The sequence below is a fragment of the Rhagoletis pomonella genome, unplaced genomic scaffold, assembly GCF_013731165.1.
Source record: "Rhagoletis pomonella isolate Grant_MI unplaced genomic scaffold, Rhpom_1.0 Rhpom_scaffold_00009, whole genome shotgun sequence".
NCBI classification, from domain to species: Eukaryota; Metazoa; Arthropoda; class Insecta; order Diptera; family Tephritidae; genus Rhagoletis; species Rhagoletis pomonella.
Window position 1 is genome coordinate 37,772,312 of NW_023458563.1, and position 25,828 is coordinate 37,798,139.

Below are 25,828 nucleotides of genomic sequence, written 5' to 3' on the forward strand. Positions count from 1 at the left end.
CATTGCTTAAGTTGTTGTTTTTGACAACTTATTTGTTGGTTAATGACTGCAAATAGTGTTAACGAAAATTAGAAACGAGAAATAATACTTTCATAAAAATATAAGTACATACATAGATTTAAAAAGCTGCTTGAATACAAAAGTCACAACAACTGTCTAAATCTACGTTATTTTTTATAAATAAGGCCGTAAACATTTCCTTACATCGTCAATTTCCATATTCTATTTTTACTCTTTCAATTTCACTGACCAGCGCCGCAAACGATATCAACTAGTAGGCTAACAACCAGAATTGAAATTTAATACGTAAGTACTTCCTGTACTACAAGTATACAGAGAGTAGATTTGCTACTCTCTTTTGGCAGCAGCAATGAGAGAAAGTAGAGTACCTACTTTGGTGGAGTAATAGCAAGTACGTCAAGTATTTACTCTCTCAACGCCAAGTAGTGTATATATGCGGAAAAAGAGTAACAATGTGTTGGGAGTAGAGTACAATGCAATGAGTACTTATTGAACAAAATGCGGCAAATACTCTTGCGCTGGACTTTAATATTTAATATGAAATTGAAATTTTCACATCAATTTGCGCTATCTTCAAACCCATGGTTTCAATTGTACGCATATCGTCAGGGTTTTCCCCACAACTTGGTTTTGCTGCAGTGAAGCGACAGAGCAAGTGACGAGAAAAAATATATGCGGACACTTATACATGTATCTATGCACATACATACATATTTACTTAGGTATGTATATCAGCATTTTAGTTGAAAGTACGTTTTGCTCGTCGCTCGCTTCATCGCTCCACTACATTCCTGTCCTTAGTTTTATTAGGATACCACAAATGTATGTTTTCTTCGAAAATACTCAAGTACTACCAGTAGAGTACTCTACTTTCAAATACCTTTTACTCGCAGTAGTTGCGGAAGGCAAAGTAAATACTCTACGCGTCTTGCTATTGATCGGTAGTTTACGTACGCTTGCAGAAAATGGTTTATGCTTACTCACACTTGTCCCGAACGATGAGAGTAAAGGAGGGAAAGTATTTGCGCGGCGATCGGATGTCTTGTTAGGCCGTTTAAATGGAATTGCGCAGGAGTTTAATTACACAATATGTTAGTGTTTGGCCGAACTTCTCCTCCGATTTGTCGCGTGCGCCTTATTGCTGTGGCACAAAGGTAGTGCCTAGGGTTGCCAACATTTTCTAAGAAATTTATAGTACTTTTTCAAAAAAATCTGAAAAAATATAGTACGATTCAAATATATATAGTATTTTTTTAAAGAAAAAGTAAAAATGCTTTTTAGGAGTACATCTTTTTTCTTTCTTATGCATTTCCTCTATAAAACAATATATTTCTTTGAAAGTATCATATGCTTTATCGCTATCAATATTTAAATTAATATATATAAATTAAAAGTTCATTATTTATTAGTTCATTATTTACTTCTCTCATCTCACCATTTCAAAATCTTAATAGAAAAAACTCTTTCTGTGAATGCCGAAATTGCAGGATTAGAGAGCATAAGCGAAATAATTTTAAGTAAATTTGGTAAATCTTTCTAAGTATTTTTAAAAATGTTGCCATTTTTGATCTCTGCACCCATTGTTTTAAAGTATATTTATTTTAATATTGATATTTCAGTATAAATGTTATCCATTTTAAAACATTTTTTTTTTCTAACAAATGCTGAAATATGTTTATATTTATAACTGAAGAAATATAGTATTTTTGCATACTATATTTTTTTCCAACAGTATATAGTATGCAGACCCAAAAAATAGTACAATACTATATATTCTAGTACGGTAGGCAACCCTAGGGATGCTTACAGTTTTATGTCGACTCTGAATGGCGATTGTATTTTATGGGAAGCTGTTTTTCATTTTCAAGGTTTGCGCACTTCTAACCACTACACCACAGCGGCCTATATGCGAGACCTATATTCAGATACATTTTTTTGGTTTTTGGTATCGATATTTGGAATATCGAGTCTTTTTATTCCGATATTAATGGGTACCCGATGTTTTTAAAGCGATATTTTAAATGCGTACCATATCGATACTTTCGGATCGATATCGTGTCCCTAAGTACATGCATATATTCATGTAATTGGGCTTCAAAATGCTGATGCTTCGCTGATATATGGGCAAAGCAAATCAAATAAGTTGCTGTTGAGAGTGTTCGGACGAAAAGTTTTCTTAGTGGTAAATAAGCATGAAAAATTGTGGTACATTCCAAACGAATGTGGTAGATTAAAATAAATAAATTTATAAATATGTTATATGCACTTATGGTGAGCTGATTAAGTTAAGTGACACTTTGACCAATTTTTGGCTATTTATATTTTTTCTTTATTTAATGTTTATCTTTTTTTGCTGACGGTGCTAGGCATTTTCTTCCATATAAAAGAAATTGCCAATCATTAAAAATCAACGCGATTTTTTATTATTGCGACTCTTAACGCGATAGCGTATCACGCATTGCGCACACCCATCCCATGGGAAATACAACAAACACATAATTTTGACAGTAATAAGTACCGCGGTGAAAATCTAAATTCGCCATCAACACCACCTTGTATAAATTCGCCTTGCACGAAGACGATCCTATCATACATGTGTCGAAGTTTCAAGATCTGAAAGTTTTTTAGCTTACGGTGGTAGAAGTAGTAGAAATGTCAAGTATTCCACAAATGTGGTGAAGTCCGAGCACTGGCTGTTGAGCAAAACTTCGCTGCTTCGCACACAAGCGCATGTGTATGATAGAGTGAGTGCCCACCTCTGATATACCCTGCAAAAAATTGTGCGACTAATCTCTAAAGAGAGTATTCCGAGATTACTCTCAATCGGGTACAATTGGGCATTAATTAGTCGCAACTAGTCTCATAAGGGTACTAATGGAGGTCAATTAGTCTCGACTCATCCCTTTCGGGTATAATTGGAGATCAATTAGTCCCCAACTCATCTCTAACGGGTACTATTAACGATTTAATGATATGTACGCTCTTAGTCAATGAAATTTCATGTGCAGCGTTGGCACACAGAGAGAGTATTCGCCTAACAAAACGGAGCACCCCGGTTCGAATCTCAGCTGGCGGAAATTTTTATTTTTATTTTTTAAAAGTGACTAGTCGCTTTTATACCCTTTCGGGTATAAAGGTGAACAATTAGTCCCTTCATATGACATGCCCGAATAAAAGCGATCAGTTAATTCCATATAAAGAGATCAAAAGTGGTATTAGTCGCATGCTCCTTTGCGATTGCTCCCGGAGTCATCTCGGATTAGTCGCATTTTTTGCAGGGATAGATACACACGTATATACATATGTGTGCATGGATATGAAATGCAGACCTTCCTCTTATTGAGTTTTCTTCTAAGTAATACATACATACATACATACATATTCTTATTCTATTAACGTGTTTATATTTTTGGTTTTTTATTAATATCCTTATAATAGCGAACCAAATCTTTTAAAATAAATAAAAAATTTATATTGTTTTTCTGCTTTTCAGGGACGGAAAATAATCATTATTTTTTAAATTTTAACCAAAAAAAAATCACTCACGTGTTTGTGTTCATACGTCCTACTGCAATTTGCAATGATTTTTATTTTTCGAGTTTAACGAATAAAAATTAAAAATAATTATTAATATTTAAGTTTTAACCCTTTATCTGGCCATGTGACGGTAATGTCACAAACCCTAAAATTTACAAAATATTGCTGTTTTCTACCTATGTTAGTATTTTGGGCATTGTAACATAACTGATACAAACAGTGCACCACAAGAAAGAAATAAAAAAAACGGGACAATAAAGTCATCACATATTTTTTGCGCCAAAAGTTTATTGGTGGAAAAATTGCAAACGCGTAACAAGTGTTTAAGTTTTTAGTGCGGTAATCAGATTTGTGTCATACATATTATCTTCTTCGTTTAAAAATAAGTGCGTAAGTATGCAATAAAGTGATTTTCATCAAATTCAACTCAAAACAAACCATATTCGACTTTTTTTGGGACATTTCAGTTTGTTACATTTATGTTACATTGCCCTGTGACGTGTATTTTTTTTTGCAGCCTCGATATAAAAATGTCTAAACCGTTGACAAGTGCGGAAATCTTAGAAATGCTTGAAGAGAGTGAGGATGGACTTGATTTTGATGATGATAGTGTGGCTGATCCCGACTATGCCGTAGACGTTGAAGACTCCATTTTCGAAGATGTTGCTCTAGATATTGACGATGTAATAGAATATGTGGGAAATGAAAGTCCAGAATCACCAACTTCAGTCGCTCTACCAAATCAAGCAGAAAGCACACTACACCAAAAAAAGCATTATGAGCAGGGTTGCCACTGATCAAAAAGATATTTACCATCGACTTGAAAAAAATCTACCAAATGTGGGAAATATCCACCAATAACTTTTTTATAATTATTTTAATAAAAACTATAGTTTTGTTGTTTTTTTATTTATTTTAATTAAAACTATAGTTTTTTTTAAATTTTTTTTAGTTATTTCAATAATAATTAAAATTGTTTTTAAGAATTTTTTATTTAAGTAGTTATACGGTATTTGAGTCGTATTATTGGCATATTCTCAGTTTCCTTCAACCAAAAGCGGAAGTGTTGAAACTAAAGGCAACAATGAAACTTCATTATTTGGAAAACTTCAACTCGAGTTATTATAGACAAATACAGTGACTCAAAAAAGTGATTTTTTTTAATATTCGCAATATTTTTCGGGTAAAAATTTTTTGTTGCTTTAACTAAAACCATAAAAACCGAGGATTCAAACTATATACAACGTATAGAAAAATTCCAAAAATTTTCGTCTAAATTTCGAATTTTTTACTCTGAATTTTAAGAACAATTTGAGGTATGGAGTTTTAAAGCAAATACTATTTGAGTATAGCCAAAAATGTGCTGCATAAAATTCACATTAATTTTTTTATTTTTTTTGCATTGATAAAAAATGGCGTTGATTTAATTTTTTTTGCGAACAATCATAGTGCGTAGTTACATACCTGTCAATTTTTTCTTTATATTTAAATAATCATTTAAAATATTTAGGCAATCAAAAGCTCCTCGCGATTCCAGTAAAATTAGTTTTGAATGGAGCGCGATATGTTCGCCTTATATGGATATACATTTATACGCATGTAATTATATAAAAAGTATGCAAAGAAATTTATAATATATTTAAAGATAACTACGAAAAATAAATCGGGAACGGAAATTTCATCAAAAATCTACCAAAATGAGAAAAAATTTACCTTTTTACCAACCCAAATTTTTTCTACCAATTTTGGTAACAATTTACCAAAGTGGCAACCCTGGTTATGAGAACATTCTTTGGAAAAAGAAAAAACTTGTTCTGAATGAGCAACAACTTTTATTCAAAGGAAATACAACACTGCCCGAACAGATAAAAAGCCTTGACACTCCAATACAATATTTCTTTTACTTCCATTCCAAGGAAATGTTATAGTACATTTCTGATCAAACGAATTTGTATATCATTCAAAAGGAAGTCAATGATAGATTTCGGGTGTCACAAATGGATATTCAACCATTTATTGGTGTTGTGTACATGATGTCGTTGATAAAACTTCCAAATGCAGCGAGTCACTGGAGCAACAACATCGGGACCTCTATGATTCGAGAAGCGATGCCTCTAAAGAAATTTGAAAAACTCAGACGTGTGATTCAACTGACAAAAATTATGATAGAATGTTTAAAATGAGGCCAGTCATAGATGAACTCAATACAAATTTTGGTAAAGTTCCTCTAGAACCACATCTTTGCGTTGATGAGCAGATGTGGTCTACCAAAGCCAGAAATTTTCTAAAGCGTTACATCACTAACAAACCTCATAAATGGGGTTATAAGATTTATGTATTATGTGGTTCTTCAGGATTTGCTTACAGAATTGAGCCAGAAACCGGGAAAGAAAATGTCATTAAGGGCAACGAACCAGATTTGGGCGCATCATCAAATGTAGTCATGAGATTGGCGCGAATCTTTGCAAGAAATTAAAATTTTCAACTTTATTTCGACAATTATTTTACGTCTCTGCCACTCCTTGGATATTTAGCGAAAGAAGGAATTTTCAGCGTTGGAACGATAAGAAGAAACCGAACCTCAAACTGTAAACTTCCGACTGAAAAGGAGATGATGAAAAACAACAGAGGATCTTCTGTGGAGTTTGTTTGTAGCGTCGAAGGAATTAAAATTGCAACAGTTTCATGGAAAGACAACAAAGTTGTAAATCCAGCATCTACTTTCGTTGGTGAAATTCCAAAACGACCGGTAAAGAGATACGACAAAGCTCAAAAGAAGTATATTGAAATAGCACGTCCGTCCATTGTTGGCCAATACAATGCGCATATGGGAGGTGTAGATCTCATTGACGCTATTATGGGAAGATACAAAATTCAACTTCGCAGTAAACGGTGGCAAGTTTGATTATTTTATCACTTCTTAGATTTAGTAATGGCGAACTCATGGCTGTTATATAAAAAAAAATTGCGCAGCCAATAAAACAGACAAGTTGCTACCGTCGGCGGACTTTCGTCTGCACATTGCTGAAACTCTTTTAAGGCTTGATACCAAATCAAATTTGAAAAGAACAAGATCAATTGAACCAGATATACAAGCAAAAAAGTCCAAGGGACCCGCTCAACATGCTCCACCACAAGCTGTGCGTCAAGACCAGGTTGGTCATTGGCCAATATGGGCTGAAAAGAGAATACGCTGTAAAATGCAAAATTGTCAAGGCGTGTCACAAACATTGTGCGAAAAATGTGGTGTTGCATTTTGCTACAACAAAACTAATAACTATTTCCGTCAATACCACCTATAATAAAATTTTCATAACTTTTAAAGCAATGTAACATTTCTGTAACATACCCGTTTTCTTCAAATAAATAAGTGAAAACAATTTTTAAAAAAATTTTGAATAAATATGTGTTTTTAATTTAGCAGTAGTAATAGAAAAATAAAAATTGACACTCAAATTAAGATGTTGCCTTATAAAGGGTTAATTTTTCGCTCAAAGGTTATTATTATTACTTGATTTTAATTATTTTATGATTTTTATTTTTTCACACAAAGATATTTTTTCACTTAAGAATAACGATCATTAAGAAAACTCAAAAGATATACCAGCGTAATTTCGGTCGTATCCTTTTCAGATGTAGTGACACCCTAATAAAAGGAATAAGTCCCAAAATTTTCAGGTCAAAATTTCAGTAAGTTACGTCTGTATGGCCTTTTACATTTTATAAATAATAATTATGTTTAAGTGGAAAAATAAAACTCAGTAGTAACTATTATCTCTGAGCAAAAAAATAAAAATCTTAAAATAATCATTATTTGTGATCGAAAAAATAAAAATCAAGTAATAATCATTTCCGTTGAGCGAAAAAATAAAAATCAGTAATAATTATTATTTTTGAGCGAAAAAATAAAAATCATAAAATAATGATTAAATGCCGATTTAAATTATTTTTTTTTTTTTTACATTTATTTATTTATTTATTTATTTATTTATTTATCATCAGTGAATACATATTTTCATATTGACTACTAAGAAACTATCTAACTACTAATTATTATTAAGGTAGCTTAAGAGGATATTATTTAATATCCCTCCAGAAAGTGAGAGGTCAATATCAATAACTCGATTGATTTGATTAAGCTCAATAAGAGCTCGACTGATAGGAGCATTTATGGCATAATTAGATTTAACTCTATACAAATAGAATATGTCGAAGTGACGCAAGTTCCTAGTAGGGATATTGAGAGGTATCCTACTTAGAATATCAGGACAGTCCATATCTCCAGTTATGACTTTTATTATGAAGGAACAAGAGAGATATTTTCTTCTATTATCAAGTGATTCTAATCTTAAGAGTAGACATCGCGAGGTATAAGAAGGCAAAGGTTGTGTGAAATTTAAAGATCGCAGTGCAAATTTAATAAAAATCTTTTGAATACGCTCGATTCTATTTATATATGATACCTGGGCAGGCCGCCAGATAAAGGCAGCATATTCTAAACGGGACCTAACAAAGGCAATAAACAATTTCTTATGTGTATACGGATCCAAGAAATCAGAGCTGTTTCGACGAACGAATGCTAACATAGAGTAAGAATTTGCCACTATAAAATTTATGTGGCTTGCAAACGTGAGTTTTGAGTCAAAATATACCCCTAAATCTTTAACCGTGTTCACCGTCTTCAGTTGAGAACCCGCAATAGAATAAGTAGTATTTACAGTAATACTAGGTTCACATATAAGTAGATTATCCTCATTTTCGAGCTTAACATCCTAATCTGTAATTATAACAAGAGATTAGCCATATAAAATTCGTCCCTTGTTAATCTGTAATTATAAAATAATCTCAGATTTAACCGATAACTTTTCGGTGTCCATCCTAGTTTTATCGATTGTTTTTGCGAAAGAGAAGAGAAATGCCAAATGTAAAAGTAAACAAAAATGGACGCTAGCAAGGAAAAAGGGTTTTAAAGGTATTTCTTAAATAAATTGTTAAGGTAAAATATATCTATATTGCTTAATATAGCAGAAAAACGTGATCACGGTGGCACAGAGAAGAAACATAACTTTTCCTTGAGATGTGAGAATAACAAGCACAACAAATTTGACGGCTAATAATCTGAGATTTGCCTGTGTAAACGGGGTGATTAAAAAACGAGCTTTGATTGAGATAATATTGATATGTGAACATAGTTTAACAAGCTTTCTGGAAAAAATGCAATGAGAACATTTATCAATATTAAGAAAAAGTCGATTCTTCACGCACCAGGCGTGAACCCTGTCGAGATCGGACTGTAGTGCGAAAGAATCCTCCCTTCTTGATACGACAGAATAAACCTTCAGGTCATCCGCGTACAGGAGAAATTTTGCATGTAGGAAGCATAAACTAATATCATTTATAAAAATAATAAATAACAACGGTCCAAGGATACTTCCCTGGGGAACACCTGAACTGGCATGAAAAGATCGGGAGGACGTGTCGTCAAGTACCACCGAACAGTACCTATAACTTAAATATGATTTAATCCAAGATAGAAATTTAGAGTGAAACCCTAAACAGGCTAGCTTGTCCAGCAAAATTGTGTGAGAAACTCTGTCAAACGCTTTTGAAAAATCCGTGTATACCGTATCAATTTGCAACCCAGCCGAAAAGCTTTCCAGACAGTCCTCCGTAAAAATCGCTAGATTGGAAACGGTGGATCTCCCTTTAATAAAACCATGCTGATTCGGAGATATGATATTTCGAACTGAAAATACCATTTTGTCCTTCAAATAACTTGGCAACCGTTGACAATTTAGCAATAGGTCTATAATTCTTAACGTCATTTTTATTTCCGCTTTTAAAAATTGGAGTAATATTTGTCTTCTTCCATTCACTAATAAAAGTACCCGAAGAAAGCGATAAATTGAAAATTAGCATTAGCGGCTTAATAAGAGCCTGGCAATTTTTAAAAAGAATGACAGATAAACCATCAATATCTGTTTGGGTTGAAAATTTCAGGGATGCAATACCCTTTTGAACATCCACCTCAGATAAGGATAACGAGCCAAACGAAAGAGAGGAATCCGATGCACTTGAAGTATTTAGCTCCAATCCATCATCAGCAACAAAATTGGCACTAAAAAAAAAAAATTTACTCATATTGACTACCGTCCCTGCTGCTTTCTTCGCCAGGTGCGCACTTTTCTCATTAGTCAGTCTAATCCCCACTAAGTTCCATTTATTAGATAGATATAATAAATAAACGCAATCATTATAATAAAATAACATGCAGATACACCATTATACTGAAAAGTGTACGCTTGGAATATACTTACTTTAACTACAGGTATGCATGTATGTAATTTATATGTACATACATATATATTACCACCATAATTCATATATTTGTGCATTTTCCTAAATTCCTTCCAACCGAAAAGCATTTGCTTGCATTACTTACATATATGTACATATGTAGATATGTATGTATGCATAACAAAATGCATACCCAGAACAAACGTGAAAAATACAACGTCGTTGAAAATTTATCACAAGTTTATCGCGATAAGCTGTTGTGAGCAGTGTTGCCGTTTTAGCCCTTTGGTGGCTAGATTTAGCTACCACATACTTTTTTTTGGCCACATCAATTTAAAATTGCCCCTAGCCCTTTTTTAGCCCTGTTTAGAATTCATTCATACTTGGCATGGAAAAGTTGCATATGCTTAATTTGATCTAATTTTTTTTTATTTATGTAAGAGATGAATTCTTAAACTAAGAAAGACATATATACATATATGTATTGTATCTTCCTTACGTTTTTATACATACATACCGTAAAAGTGTTAGGGCTGTTAACTTATCTATTAACGATTCAACTATAGTTTAAAATAGATAAGTTTACGGCTTAATGCTTAATTATTATGCTTAATATGTTAAATGGCCCATCAAGTCGATTGAACGTGTATGTTCCTGTGGTGTGATTGAACCAGCCGCTGGTGCGACTTGGTGACAGGTAATAAGGACAATGGAAATAATGTCAATTGACTTTATTTCCCACCCTGGTGCGAAATAAAGTCAATTGACATTATTACCTTTTCAAAAGCGAAATAAAGTCAACAAAAATTTGGAAATAAAGTCATTGACGCTATTTCCTCATTCAAATGGAAATAGCGTCAACAATGCTTAAAGTATGTCGATTCATAGAAAAAAATATTGTTCTTACAATAAACATTGCCCCGTAAGTGTTGTTTTTTAATAGAAGAAAAAGGCTTTTGCCAAATCCTCAGTGTTGTGATATTAATCCACACACAATCATGAACTACCACCAAGTGATTCTATTAAAAAAAATTTTAATTACGAATATGTAAAAACACGATGCGAAAAACTAAACGCCTGCGCACAGCTGGAATATGAGAAATATTTGAAAAAAGAGTGGAGAAATGATCCATAACTTGCAAAACATTTTTCGTTTCTACAAAAATAAAGCGAACACTATTAAATTTAAGAAACAGTACATGTCCAAAAATCCCGGAGGAGCACTGAAAGAATTCTGTGTTTTAAATTAGCATGTTTTGAACGAATTCGGAATGTCTAAGGTGGAAAAGAACCCAACTTTTCTATAAGGAAACAATTATAAAAAAAATAATTTTCTTACACTGTATTTATGCCTCCGCCAGCAGTCATTTAAAAGCAGCTAAGGAGAACGACGACACTACTTATTAGATGGCACATTCAACGAGCCAATGTGCCAAAATGCTACTCGCATTGATTATTTAATATCGGAACCGAGATCATATAAGTTAATTGATTGGTTTTCACACACTTTTGAAACACAAATTATATGCTTTTTTACTGCAGACAAGTTGTTGCCTCAAAACACAGCAGAAATCTTCCAATCAGGGCTGCCAACTCTCCTTAGTTATGAGGTGCCATATTGAGGATAAAAAAAGTACCAAAATGTTCCAAATAGAAAAATAAAAGTGCCAAAAAAGGTGTAATTCCTTTTAATCATTCACATTTAGCAATAAAATAAAGCCACATTTTCAAAACAAAAGTGCAATGATAAAATAAGATAAACCAGTCGAAAAGCCTTTATAAATTAGAAAATTTTAATTGAGAAAAAGAAGTGCACGCAAAGGATTTCACAAAACTGTATTGAAATGTAATTTTTTTTACAAAAGTGCCATTTTGGCATTTTGTGCCAAATTGAAAAATTAAGTGCCATTTGAAGTAAAATAGGAACAAATGGCACGGTTTGAGCCAAGTTTGCATCCCTGCTTCCAATAACTTACAAATATAAAAATGTGAAATATCTGCGGCGTAGCGTGACGTGGTGTGCGCGTCGGTCGCGCTGGGTACGCGGGGCGCGAGCGCAAATTTAATGTTTGAAAGAGAAATAACGTCAATTGATTTTATTTCGTTTTTAAAAAGGTAATAATGTCAATTGACTTTATTTCGCACCAGGGTGGGAAATAAAGTGAGTTGACCTTATTTCCGTTGATCTTATTACCTGTCACCGTGCGACTTCAGAACTATTTGAAAATTTTATGATTGTACCAGCATGCTGGTGTCGTGAGCAGTGTTGCCGCGAAACATTTTTAGTGGTGGCTAAATTGCAGCTAAAAAAGGGCTAAAAAAGAGCTAAAAATCGTCGTTGTGGCTAAAAATGGTAGCTAAATTTTTTTACCTACATCTTATATATAAAAATAAGTGCACGTTTTTGGTGTGACCTCATAACTTAAAAACAGCTTGACCGAATTCAACCAAATTTATGTGGCATATTCGATTTATCATGCAGATGGTTTATGCGAAGTTTTCCCGAATTCGGAAGAGGGGGCGTGGCACCACCCATACTAACTAAAATATAAAAATAAGTGAACGTTTTTGGTGTGACAATATAACTTAAGAACGGCTTCACCGAATTCAACCAAATTTATGCGGCATATTCGGGCCATCATGCAGATATTTTATGTGGAGTTTTCCCAAATTTGGAAAAGGGGCGTGGCATATGTATGTATCTTATGTATACAAATAAGTACACGTTTTTGGTGTGAGCTTATAACTTGAGAACGGCTTCACCGAATTCAACCAAATTTATACGGCATATTCAGGCTATCATGCAGATGGTTTATGTGAAGTTTGCCCGAATTCGTAAAAATGGGTGTGGCACCTTCCATACTAACTAAAATTTTTTTGTTGTATATCTCTTGAAATATTTGTGGTAGAGTACTGGAAGTTGGTATAGAGGTATAACAAATAATTCCATACTCATGGATAAAAATGGGCAGTATTGGAAAAGAGGGCGTGGCACCTCACATCTTATATATAAAGAATAAGTGCAAGATTTCAACCAAATTTATACGGCATAGTCGGGCCATTATGCAGATGGTTTGTGTTAAGTTTCCCCGAATTCGGAAAAGGGGGCGTGGCACCACCCATACTAACAAAAATGTTCATCTGGTAATCTCGGTATATTACTGGAATTGGTAGCTATACGTGGCCTGTTCAAGAGTTGGCATTCCAAATTGTTTATTTATTCATACCCAAGATGGAAAAACAAAAAAATGTTGTATATCCAAATCTGTTGGATTAAGATTTAAAATAAAGAATCAAAAATTTTGAAATAAAACAAATGATAAATTTTCATATAGAAAAATTCCAGGACTTTTCATTCGTTTTTCAATATTTGGTGTAGAGAAGCACACCGGGGTACTGCTAGTAAAAATATGTAAGTATACACGCAAACACTTTCTATAATTACTGGTATAGAAAGACAATGAACTCTGAAAAGAATTACTTTTTTGTTCAACAAAAAAAACCTTTGTGTAACACATAAAGCATATTAAGGGCCACCAACTTACCTATTTTAAAGTATAGTTAAATCGTTAACAGATAAGATAACGGCCCAGAAACGTAAGGAACATACATAGAAATATGTTTACTTGCCTTAAAGGAAAGGCGTTCGCTTTATGAGCGAAGAGTTAAATTCATGAAAATCATAAAAAAAATTTGAATGTCAATGATGAATAAATTTTGAAAAGGGCTAAAAAAGGGCTAGGGGCAATTTCAAATTTTTGTGGCCAAAAAAAGAATTTGGTAGCCAAATTTAGCCACCAAAGGGCTAAAACGGCAACACTGGTCGTGAGTGGTGAAATTAGCTGAATTTTCTAAGCAATAAATATTTTGGCGGAAATTTCTTGCACTATATGAGTCAAAGCCGTGTTTGTGGAAGATTAAGTTAACGATATTGCGGTTGTGAATTAAAAAAAAAACAATGTTTAACAAAATGCTAGAAAAATTATGAAATTTCGGCTCTAATCATTTCGATCTTTCCTCGACCTCATTTGTAAAGAAATAAATATTGTACCAGCATGCTGGTAAGTTATATGCTTCGAGTATGATGGTACAATCGCTTGATGGAAACAGCAAGCTGGTGTCGTATATTTCCCCTTTTATACAAAAAGGTTTTTGGTTGGATAAAATATTAGCTTTTTTCCAAAGTTCATTGTTTTTATATACCATTACTTATAATGTTTACGTGTATACTTATATATGTATATGTAGCTACCATTTTTAGCCACAACGACTTTTTTTAGCTCTTTTTTAGCCCTTTTTTTAAAGGAATTTGGCTACCACTAAAAATTATGCGCGGCAACACAACTTGTGAGTGATCGCGAATGGATCACTTGTATCGTTTTTCTCATTTATGAGAGGCCGACATCGGCAATGCTCGGACTTCTCATATTCGAGTGAGAGGAAATTTCTTTGCATTTTTCGATCGTGAATGAAAAGCAGCGGAAACTTTTTTGTCGATCGCATTCCGAATGTGAGAGATGATAAATTTGTTTGCATTTTTCACTCGCGATAAAAGAATGCAAAAATAGATTTGGAATATTATCGATCATGATAAATCTCATAAAAGAATGGAAACGAATAATCATAAATAAGAATTTCCGAACCTTGGTTTTGAAGCTAAACTACGTCTTTTTATTCATGATCTCAAAAAAAGAATATTTCATCATTTTCCATGGCTAGAAAGGAATATTGCACATGATTTAAAAGCATATTTTGAAAAAAGATTTGTCCATTTGAAATTATTTAAGTGTAAGTTTACATACTTCATAAACCCGGCAACAAGTAAAAGATTTAAAATATCTGCTGTTGAAAACAACTGCGTGCCGTATATTTTCAATTTTGGGTACAGCGTATAGCTGTGAGTCTTTGTACTCTACAATGAAATTCGAAAAGTCAAAATACCGTTATGGAAAGTTATAAAAACTATCAGCTTTTTGTGTTTACGTACACAAAAAACTTGCAAAATAGGAGAAATTGAGAAAGCAAAATGACATTAAATTTTGAGGAAAAGCTGCTAGTTTCTGCTGGAAAAATTTTTGCCAGCTGATCAAAAATAGCTGGTTGGAATTTACGCAAATCCCTAAATTGAATTTGATGGTTTGGAAGTTAAAATAGTAAAATGCGACCGGCTTTAACTGACGTAAAACCAGATTTTATATCTATCTTACGTACATTAGAATAATAATAAAATTATTGTTTTTTATTTCTAATAATAATTTTATTTAAAAATAAAATTTTTTATATTTTTTTATAGCTCTTTGTAGCCTTTTTGAATTTACATGTGACTCTTTTCGGCCTCGGCCTTGCCCACTCCTGGTATAGAGCTAATGGGCGAGTCCGCGCTTCCCCCTTCCTCCCCTGCGTCCACCTGAACAAACAAATAAAGCTTATCAGCCGTGTAAACCTACCTCTGAAAACTGTCCGACCAATAGCTGTCACGGGTGGGACTTGCTTCACTGTGTATTATTCTTATCTAACTATGTGGAAACGAATATACCATTGTGGTAAACATTTGCAATGAATTTCTAACATTAAGTAACAAACACTAAACACAACTGCAACTTCTGTAATTAAATATAAGAACTTTTAGCTTTTTTTGTCACGGGTGGGACAAGATCAATACTGATATATAACAACTCATAATATAGATAAAGCACGCACACAATTTAATATATAACACAAGTTTATTAAAAGCAGATGAGTTCTACTATTTATTTTTCTTATCAAACATTTGAATTATGAATCGCAAATTATTTGACAGCACTTTCAACACATCTTACTTTAAACTCACTCAAACAATTTACTTAGAACTTGATTTCAAAACATAAAAAAAGTTAATAAAAATGCATTTAAAGCTTTAACTTGATATGTTTTGGTTAATTCAAGATTTTTACAAACGTCATATCCACAAGTTTCTTAGTTTTATTAAAAAAAAATAATATTTGTGCTGAGGTTCAGTTTCCCATGGAACCTGCGCTCTGTTTACCACGTAGCGGTAGTTTTCGGAAAGGTGAAAACACTATATTGAATACTTGCGCCGGGTATTTAAGGTTCGGCACCGCCCGAACTTAGACTTTTTTACTTGTTATTATTATTATTGGGGATAATGCCCCCTGCGCCTTTAAGACCTATTGTGCCTGCGAGTTTGGTCCGGTGGAAGTTCAGCCTGCAGTGTCCTGTCAGAATTCCTGCAACAATTCTTAAGTTTAGAAAGCTACATAAATAACGTACCTTGAAACTAAGGAATAAGAGACTTTCACCCCTATTGCGAATGTCGACTGGCAGTAGATAAACGACTATTAAGCGATTGTCGATTATCGATGCTATTGTGAGTGTCGCTTTGTCGCTCAATTAGCGACTGTGAATACTTTTTAATCGCTCATCCTTTTATTGCTGTTTTTTTAGTCGTTGGAGTTTGCGTTTATAAAGTTTACATAAGAAAGTGTTACTATAATGAATAAAAAGTAAGTCAATTAAACTGGACGTTGTAAAAAATTGTGAAATATACATATGTATGTATGTGTCTGAATTACAGATCAAAAAATGTAAGCAACGAAAGGCAACTTGCGCGGTTGTTCGAGCTGATGCAGGAGAATGAGGACATAGGCAAAAGAATTTTCGGAAAGTGTAGGGGCGATGTGCAATATATCTTGTGGATATAACTCCGGCTACGTCATCCACAGTGTTTTTTAGCAGAACCAACAAAGCTTCCAAGAAACTGGATAATATATTAATTAACTAGGGCTCGGAAATTTGAAATCTTTAATTTAAATTAAAGTGTAATTCTTTCGCTACCCTTGTATATTAAAGTTTTTAAACTCGGGTCACGCATTTGGACACAAATACCCAACATCATTGTACAAATAGCTAAACCTTACCGTATTTCAGCTTTTCCTGCAAATCCTGTAAAACCTACAACTCGTGAAGCATCTGAAACGTAACTTCTACACTGTTCTTCTTCTTCTTTTTTGGCGCTGTAACCGCCTAAGCGATTTTGGCCGAGTTCAGCAAAGCACGCCAATCGTTTCTCCTCTGTGCCAACTGACGCCAATTGGAAACGCCAAGTGAAGCCAAGTCCTTCTCCACCTGATCTTTCCATCGCAGTGGGGGCCTCCCTCTTCCTCTGCTACCACCAGCGGGTTCCGAGTTGAATACTTTCAGAGCTGGAGCGTCGGTGTCCATTCGAACGACATGACCAAGCCAGCGGAGCCGCTGTATTTTAATTCGCTGCACTATGTCCATATCGTTGTAAAGCTCATACAGCTCATCGTTCCATCGTCTTCGGTACTCGCCGTCGCCAACGCGTAAAGGACCGTAAATCTTCCGCAAAATCTTTCTCTCAAACACCCCAAGAGCCGCCTCATCGGATGTTGTCATTGTCCATGCTTCTGCGCCATATACCAGCACGGGCATGATGAGTGACTTATAGAGCGTGGTTTTCGTACGTCGAGAGAGGACTTTACTCCTGAATTGCCTACTCAGTCCAAAGTAGCACTTGTTGGCAAGAGTGATTCTACGTTGGATTTCAATGCTGACATTATTATCGGTGTTAATGCTGGTTCCCAAGTAAACGAAATTCTCTACTTTCTCGAAATTGTAACTGTCAACAGTGACGTGGGAGCCAAGGCGCGAATGTGCTGACTGTTTGTTTGATGACAGGAGATACTTCGTCTTGTCCTCGTTTACCACCAGACCCATGCGCTTTGCTTCCCTATCCAACTTGGAAAAGGCAGAACAGACTTCGCGGTTTTTGTTACCGATGATGTCGATGTCATCGGCATAAGCCAGCAATTGCACGCTCTTGTAGTAAATTGTTCCTGAGCGGTTCAGTTCTGCAGCTCTTATTATCTTCTCCAACATCAGATTAAAGAAGCCACATGAAAGGGAGTCGCCCTGTCTGAAACCCCGTTTTGTGGCGAACGGCTCGGAGAGGTCTTTTCCAATTCTGACGGAGCTGGTGGTATTGCTCAACGTCATTTTACACAGCCGTATGAGTTTTGAGGGGATGCCAAATTCAGACATAGCGGCGTATAGGCAACTCCTTTTAGTGCTGTCAAAAGCGGCTTTAAAGTCGACAAATAGGTGGTGAGTGTCGATCCTTTTCTCGCGGGTCTTTTCCAAGATTTGGCGTATTGTGAATACCTGGTCTATGGTGGATTTGCCAGGTCTAAAGCCACACTGATAAGGCCCAATCAGTTCATTGACGGTGGGCTTCAGTCTTTCACACAATACGCTCGATAAGACCTTGTAACCTATGCTTAGAAGGCTGTTCCCGCGGTAGTTGGCGCGAATGGCGGGGTCACCTTTCTTGTGGATTGGGCAGAGCACACTTAAATTCCAGTCGTCGGGCATGCGTTCATCTGACCATATTCTGCACAAGAGTTGATGCATGCACCTTATCAACTCCTCGCCGCCGTACTTGAATAGCTCAGCTGGCAGGCTGTCAGCTCCAGCGGCTTTGTTGTTTTTCAGCCGCGTTATTGCTATACGTACCTCGTCATAGTCAGGCGGTGGAACGTCGACTCCGTCATCATCGACTGCGGGCTCGGGTTCTTCTTCTCCACAACTTTCTGTGCTGCTGCCATTTAGTAGGGCGGAAAAGTGTTCCCTCCATAATTTAAGTACGCTCTGGACATCAGTTACTAGGTCGCCATTATTGTTCTTACAGGAGTGCGCCCCGGTCTTTAAACCTTCCGTAAGTCGCCTAACTCTCTGGTAAAATTTTCGGGCATTCCTCCTGTCGGCCAGCATTTCAAGCTCTTCGCACTCACGTATTTCTGCCTCTCTCTTCTTGTTGCGGCAAATACGTCTCGCTTCCCTCTTCAGATCCCTATAGCGGTCCCACATAGCGCGCGTTGCGCCCGATCGCAGCGTGGCCCTGTAGGCGGCATCTTTTTTCTCTGCAGCTTCCTGACACTCCTCATCGTACCAGTTGTTCTTTCGGGCTCGCTGAAATCCGACTACTTCTTCGGCGGCGGTACTTAATGAGCGGGAAATGTGGTTCCACTGCTCGCATATGTCGGTTTGTTGAAGAGTGCTCTCTGAGAGCAGGTGTGAGAGTCGAGTAGCGAAAGCGCTGGCTGTCTGTTGTGATTGCAGCTTTTCGACGTTAAGCTTTCCTTGCATATTTGGGCGCACATTTTTTGCTGCACAGAGGCGGGTGCGTATCTTGGCTGCAACAAGATAGGGGTCCGAGTCGATGTTTGGGCTCGGAGTGTGCGTACGTCTAAAACACTGGAAGCGTGCCTTCCGTCTATCACAACATGATCGATTTGGTTTCTCGTTTTTCGATCCGGTGACAGCCAGGTAGCTTGCTGGATCTTTTTATGCTTGAACCTAGTACTGCATACTACCATGTTTCGGGCCCCGGCGAAGTCGATCAGCCTCAATCCGTTCTACTTCTACACTGAGGGAAAAAAATATTCAAATCAAATAGAAACGTGATTGATCTTACTATAAACGTCAACGAAAGTCTGATGAGGAGATGTGGTGATCTCCGAAATAGTGCTATAACTTCTACCGCTTAGACTTTGTTGCTTTTTCAATTTTTCCTAATAAACAATCGTGGTACAAAGCTCAATAAAAAATATTAAAAATAAAAATTTTAATAAGCCACAATAACATTGACAAATAGAAAGTACCTTATAAATGACGTTAAGAATTATAGACCTATTGCTAAATTGTCAACGGTTGCCAAGTTATTTGAAGCCATTATGAAGGACAAAATGGTCTTTTCAGTTCGAAATATCATATCACCGAATCAGCATGGTTTTATTAAAGGGAGATCCACCGTTTCCAATCTAGCGATTTTTACGGAGGACTGTCTGGAAAGCTTTTCGGCTGGGTTGCAAATTGATACGGTATACACGGATTTTTCAAAAGCGTTTGACAGAGTTTCTCATACAATTTTGCTGGACAAGCTAGCCTGTTTAGGGTTTCACTCTAAATTTCTATCTTGGATTAAATCATATTTAAGTGATAGGTACTGTTCGGTGGTACTTGACCACACGTCCTCCCGATCTTTTCATGCCAGTTCAGGTGTTCCCCAGGGAAGTATCCTTGGACCGTTGTTATTTATTATTTTTATAAATGATATTAGTTTATGCTTCCTACATGCAAAATTTCTCCTGTACGCGGATGACCTGAAGGTTTATTCTGTCGTAGCAAGAAGGGAGGATTCTTTCGCACTACAGTCCGATCTCGACAGGGTTCACGCCTGGTGCGTGAAGAATCGACTTTTTTCTTAATATTGATAAATGTTCTCATTGCATTTTTTCCAGAAAGCTTGTTACTGTAAATACTACTTATTCTATTGCGGGTTCTCAACTGAAGACGGTGAACACGGTTAAAGATTTAGGAGTATTTTTTGACTCAAAACTCACGTTTGCAAGCCACATAAATTTTATAGTGGCAAATTCTTACTCTATGTTAGCATTCGTTCGTCGAAACAGCTCTGATTTCTTGGATCCGTATACGCATAAGAAATTGTTTATTGCCTTTGTTAGGTCCCGTTTAGAATATGCTGCCTTTATCTGGCGGCCTGCCCAGGTATCATATATAAATAGAATCGAGCGTATTCAAAAGATTTTTATTAAATTTGCACTGCGATCTTTAAATTTCACACAACCTTTGCCTTCTTATACCTCGCGATGTCTACTCTTAAGATTAGAATCACTTGACAATAGAAGAAAATATCTCTCTTGTTCCTTCATAATTAAAGTCATAACTGGAGATATGGACTGTCCTGATATTCTAAGTAGGATACCTCTCAATATCCCTACTAGGAACTTGCGTCACTTCGACATATTCTATTTGTATAGAGTTAAATCTAATTATGCCATAAATGCTCCTATCAGTCGAGCTCTTAGTGAGCTTAATCAAATCAATCGAGTTATTGATATTGACCTCTCACTTTCTGGAGGGATATTAAATAATATCCTCTTAAGCTACCTTAATAATAATTAGTAGTTAGATAGTTTCTTAGTAGTCAGTATGAAAATATGTATTCACTGATGATAAATAAATAAATAAATATTTAAATATTTAAATAAATAAATATTTATATTGGTAAATATTCAATTCAATTACGCGCATATTAAAATGAACGCGTTCGTACTGAAAAAGCATCCGTAAAGTGAATAATCAAGACAAAAACTAAAAAATTTAATTTGCATGTTGCCTGCAGTGGAATTCGAACTCGACCATCTCCGGATATCAACAACTTGTGGCAAGCATCTTTGCGCACTCAGCTACACCCAGCCATATAAATTTGCCTTCAAATGTTGAATATCCATCAACACCACAGCACGCGATTTGTACCCTGCAAAAAATGGGACTAATCCGGGATGACTCCGGGAGCAATCGCAAAGAAGCATGCGACTAATACCACTTTTGATCTCTTTATATGGAATGAACTGATCGCTTTTGTTCGGGCATGTCCTATGAAGAGACTAATTGTTCACATTTATACCCGAAAGGGTATAAAAATCGACTAGTCACTTTTAAAAAATAAAAGTAAAAATTTCCGCCAGCTGAGATTCGAACCGGGGTGCTCCGTTTTGTTAGGCGAATACTCTCTCTGTGTGCCAACGCCGCACATGAAATTTCATTGACTAAGAGCGTACATATCATTAAATCGTTAATAGTACCCGTTAGAGATGAGTTGGGGACTAATTGATCTCCAATTATACCCACAAGGGATGAGTCGAGACTAATTGACCTCCATAAGTGCTCGTATGAGACTAGTTGGGACTAATTAATGCCCAATTGTACCCGATTGAGGGTAATCTCGGAATACTCTCTTTAGAGATTAGTCGCACAATTTTTTGCAGGGTACGGATAAACATGTATGTACTATGTATGTATGTGTGTGTGTGTGTGTTGTCACCGCTCGCAGAGCGGCGCTATTGCTGCTTGGGGTGCGTATACACTTACATATACATACTCAGATGTGAACTGTCAAATACGTGCGTAATACATTTTGTATGAAAATATTATTGTTAAATATGAACATTTTTAAACGATAATCAAATATAAAGTATTCATTTTTACTATGCATTATTTCCCTCAGTGTATTCATAAGATTCACATATGTACATACACTTCATCTTCCAACTCCAAGGGGTCCGACGAATTTCGTAATTCCCTCCTTGCTTTAGCCAACTCTACAAATCTATTAGCTTCCACATCATCTTCCTCATCACTAAACCATATTTCAACTGCATCAATTTTTTTAATTTTATAATATGTATATAGATTGGCGCTTACACATATGTTAATGTTTGACCGAGCTTCTCCTCCGATTTGTGGCGTGCGATTGTATTTTTATGAGAAGCTGTTTTTTCATGGCAGAAATACACTCGGAGGTTTGCCATTGCCTGCCGAGGGACGACCGCTGTTAAGAAAAAAACCTTTTTCTAATTTTTTTTTTGCGATGTTGCTTTGACCAGGGCTTGAACCCAGGTGCTGGTGAGTGAAAGTACGCACTGCTTACCACTACACCACAGCGGCCGCAGCAATTATTTTAAAAATGATGTAAATGAAACACTAAAGAAACAAATGTAAACAAACAAACAGCGTTTACAATTCAGTTAACCATTCACAATAGTACAAATTTTTGTCGATCAAGTTACGCAATAGCAACATAAAAGATGATCGACTCGATCGACAAATTTCTATTCTGCTGCCAGTCGACACTCGCAATAGGGGCATAAGTCAATTGAACTGGAAATTGTAAAAAATTGTGAAATATACATATGTATGTACCAATGTGTCTGAATAACAGATCAAAAATTGTAAGCAACAAAAGGCAACTTGCGCGGTTGGTCGAGCTGATGCAGGAGAGTGAGTAAATAGGCAGAGGAATTTCCGGAAAGAGTAGGGGAGGAAGCTCCACTTCTTTTGTGAAAGCTATACAATATTTCTTGTGCATATACATAACTACGGCTACGCCATCCACAGTGTTTTTGCGCAGAACCAACATCAAAGTTAAAAAAAACTGCATAATTTATTAATTAACTAGTGCTCGGAAATTTGAAATCTTTACTTTAAATTAAAGTTTAATTCTTTCACTACACTTGTATGTTATAGTTTTTAAACTTGGGTCCCGCGTTTGGACACAAATACCCAACATCACTGTACAAATAACTAAACCGTACCGTATTTCTTAAACTTCCATAAAGTTTGTTAATGAGGAAAACAGCTTTTCCTGCAAATCCTGTAAAACCTAAAAACCGTGAAGCATCGGGAACGCAACTTCTATTCATAAAATTCACATATGTACATACACTTCATCTTCCAACTCCAAGGGATCCGACTAATCTCGCAATTCCCTCCTTGATTTAGCCAACTCTACTAATCTATTAGCTTCCACATCATCTTCCTCATCACTTAACCATATTTCAACTGTGTCCATTTTTAAAATTTTATAATAAAAACAATTATTTTAAAAATGAGGTAAATGAAACACTAAAGAAACAAATGTAAACAAACAAACAGCTGTTTACAATTCAGTCAACCATTCACAATAGTACACATTTTTATTGATCAAGTTGCACAGTAGCAAAATAAAATATGATCGACTCGATCGACAAATTTCTATTCTACTGCCAGTCGACACTCGCAATAGGGGCCTTTTATTTTTAAATTTATAACACTTTAAACTATTTTAAGTAGTTAAGTACAAAAAATGGACTGCGGGTTAGGCCACTTCTGCTCTCACGGCTGAAATAATGGGAATGTTTGCTCTTTCGAATTAATCGGAAGCTTTAATTTATGTTAATATTTTTTTGAATTTTTTAAAAGAAACCACTATATGGACCACCATGTACATAAATATATCTTAGAGTCATCAAGAGAGGGGAAAAAATTGGTAAAGTGATATATCTGTAATCAACCCTATCCACAGTTTCATGTAATTAAATTCTTCACAAGAATTAACAAGCGAAACAAAAACAAATTTGGAAAAATTTTAATTCTTGGTAATATGTATTTAATATGTATTAATGTAAAGCAGAAATTTCTTTTATTTCCAAACCTAAGAAGAAGAAAATATTTAACGTGGCAACTTCATTAGAAATTGGCATTTTTTTCATGGCTCCGCAATTTGGACTTTACTATTTAGAAATAAAAGATGCTGATACTTTGCACTATTGCGTTTAAGAAGATAGCCGTGTTGAGGTATTTAAAAAAGCAAGTAACCCAAAGTATGATCGCATGTTTGAGATTACTGAAGAACTAAAACGTAATGCTTAAGCTTGTATAAAAAGTTTCAAGCACAAACGAGTATATACTTAAATAACCCTGAAAAATAAATATTTCAATTGTTACTACGTACAGTTCAATTTTCGAATCAACTCGCTCTGACCTCGGATAATAATATAAAAGTAATCTCCGTGTAAAACATTCCACCGCATAGTATGGCCTCGGTCGCCGCTTGGCTGCCATTTGCACGGGCGGCGGCCATCGGTTGGGTTCCAATTGCTACTCACCCACTACCGCCACCACCTATACCAAAGGATCGTCGCAAAACAGATGACGAAAAGCTGCTGATCAATGTTTCCGGTCGTCGCTTCGAAACATGGCGAAACACGCTCGAAAAGTACCCCGACACATTACTGGGTTCTAATGAGCGTGAATTTTTCTATGACGAGGATTGCAAAGAGTATTTCTTCGATAGAGATCCAGACATTTTTCGGCATATCCTTAACTATTACCGTACAGGAAAGCTCCATTACCCAAAACACGAATGCCTTACCAGTTATGACGAGGAGTTGGCATTCTTTGGCATAATGCCGGATGTAATTGGCGATTGCTGCTATGAAGATTACCGTGATCGCAAACGTGAGAATGCCGAACGTTTAATGGACGATAAATTATCGGAAAATGGCGATCAGAATTTACAACAGTTAACGAATATACGACAAAAAATGTGGCGTGCTTTTGAGAATCCACACACATCCACTGCAGCGTTAGTATTTTACTATGTAACTGGATTTTTTATCGCTGTCTCTGTAATGGCAAATGTGGTGGAGACTGTTCCGTGTGGCCATAGGCCAGGACGAGCAGGTACACTGCCGTGTGGAGAGCGTTATAAAATAGTATTTTTCTGCCTCGACACCGCCTGCGTTATGATATTTACCGCCGAATATTTGTTGCGCCTGTTTGCGGCACCAGATCGCTGCAAGTTTGTGCGCAGTGTTATGAGTATTATTGATGTTGTTGCCATACTGCCATATTATATTGGATTAGGCATCACCGATAACGATGATGTGAGCGGTGCCTTTGTAACGTTACGCGTCTTCCGAGTATTTCGAATTTTCAAATTCTCACGGCACTCACAAGGATTGCGGATACTTGGTTACACATTAAAATCGTGTGCTTCCGAATTGGGGTTTCTGGTGTTTTCGCTGGCAATGGCTATCATAATATTTGCGACTGTTATGTTTTATGCAGAGAAGAACGTCAACGGTACGAATTTCACGTCCATTCCGGCCGCCTTCTGGTACACTATAGTAACTATGACAACGCTTGGGTAAGTTGTTTCAATTATTTTTGAACATTCTTTATGATATGTATAGGTTAAAAGGTATTTCGTTTTGGTGCATTCAAAATAGAGAAGTTGAAATAACTTCTTATTTAACTATGAAGAACTCAGTAGCATCTTTTATCGTAAAACTTGGCATTTAATTTACCTACTTAAATCTAAGAAAACTGAGTCCCCCTTTTAAATTCCTCACACCTCATTTTAAAGCATACATTTCTGTTGTTATACTTATGTATGTCCTATGTATAAATAAAATTAAAATTGAATGAATTAAAAAAATTAAGCGAAAAATTAAATTTAGAAATAAGAAATACTAAAATAATTATTAAAAAACGTAAAAACCACTACCAAAAAGGTATAATTGAGGAATTAGTTGTTCTTCACATGAGA

At 35.6% G+C, this 25,828-nt stretch overlaps 1 protein-coding gene across 10 annotated transcripts in view; it reads left to right on the forward strand.

Moving 5' to 3' along the window:
• LOC118745772 (potassium voltage-gated channel protein Shal) overlaps positions 1–25,828 on the forward strand; it is a 247,371-nt gene that overhangs the window by 88,120 nt on the left and 133,423 nt on the right. For 9 of the 10 annotated variants that reach the window (XM_036479429.1, XM_036479425.1, XM_036479435.1 and 6 more), the window contains one exon: positions 24,232–25,426. In XM_036479429.1, the coding sequence (XP_036335322.1) occupies positions 24,312–25,426 (1,115 nt within the window). In that variant the 5' untranslated portion in view covers positions 24,232–24,311. Of the gene's footprint in view, positions 1–24,016; positions 25,427–25,828 lie in introns of all 10 variants that reach the window. The other variant, XM_036479430.1, reaches the window with a different exon arrangement.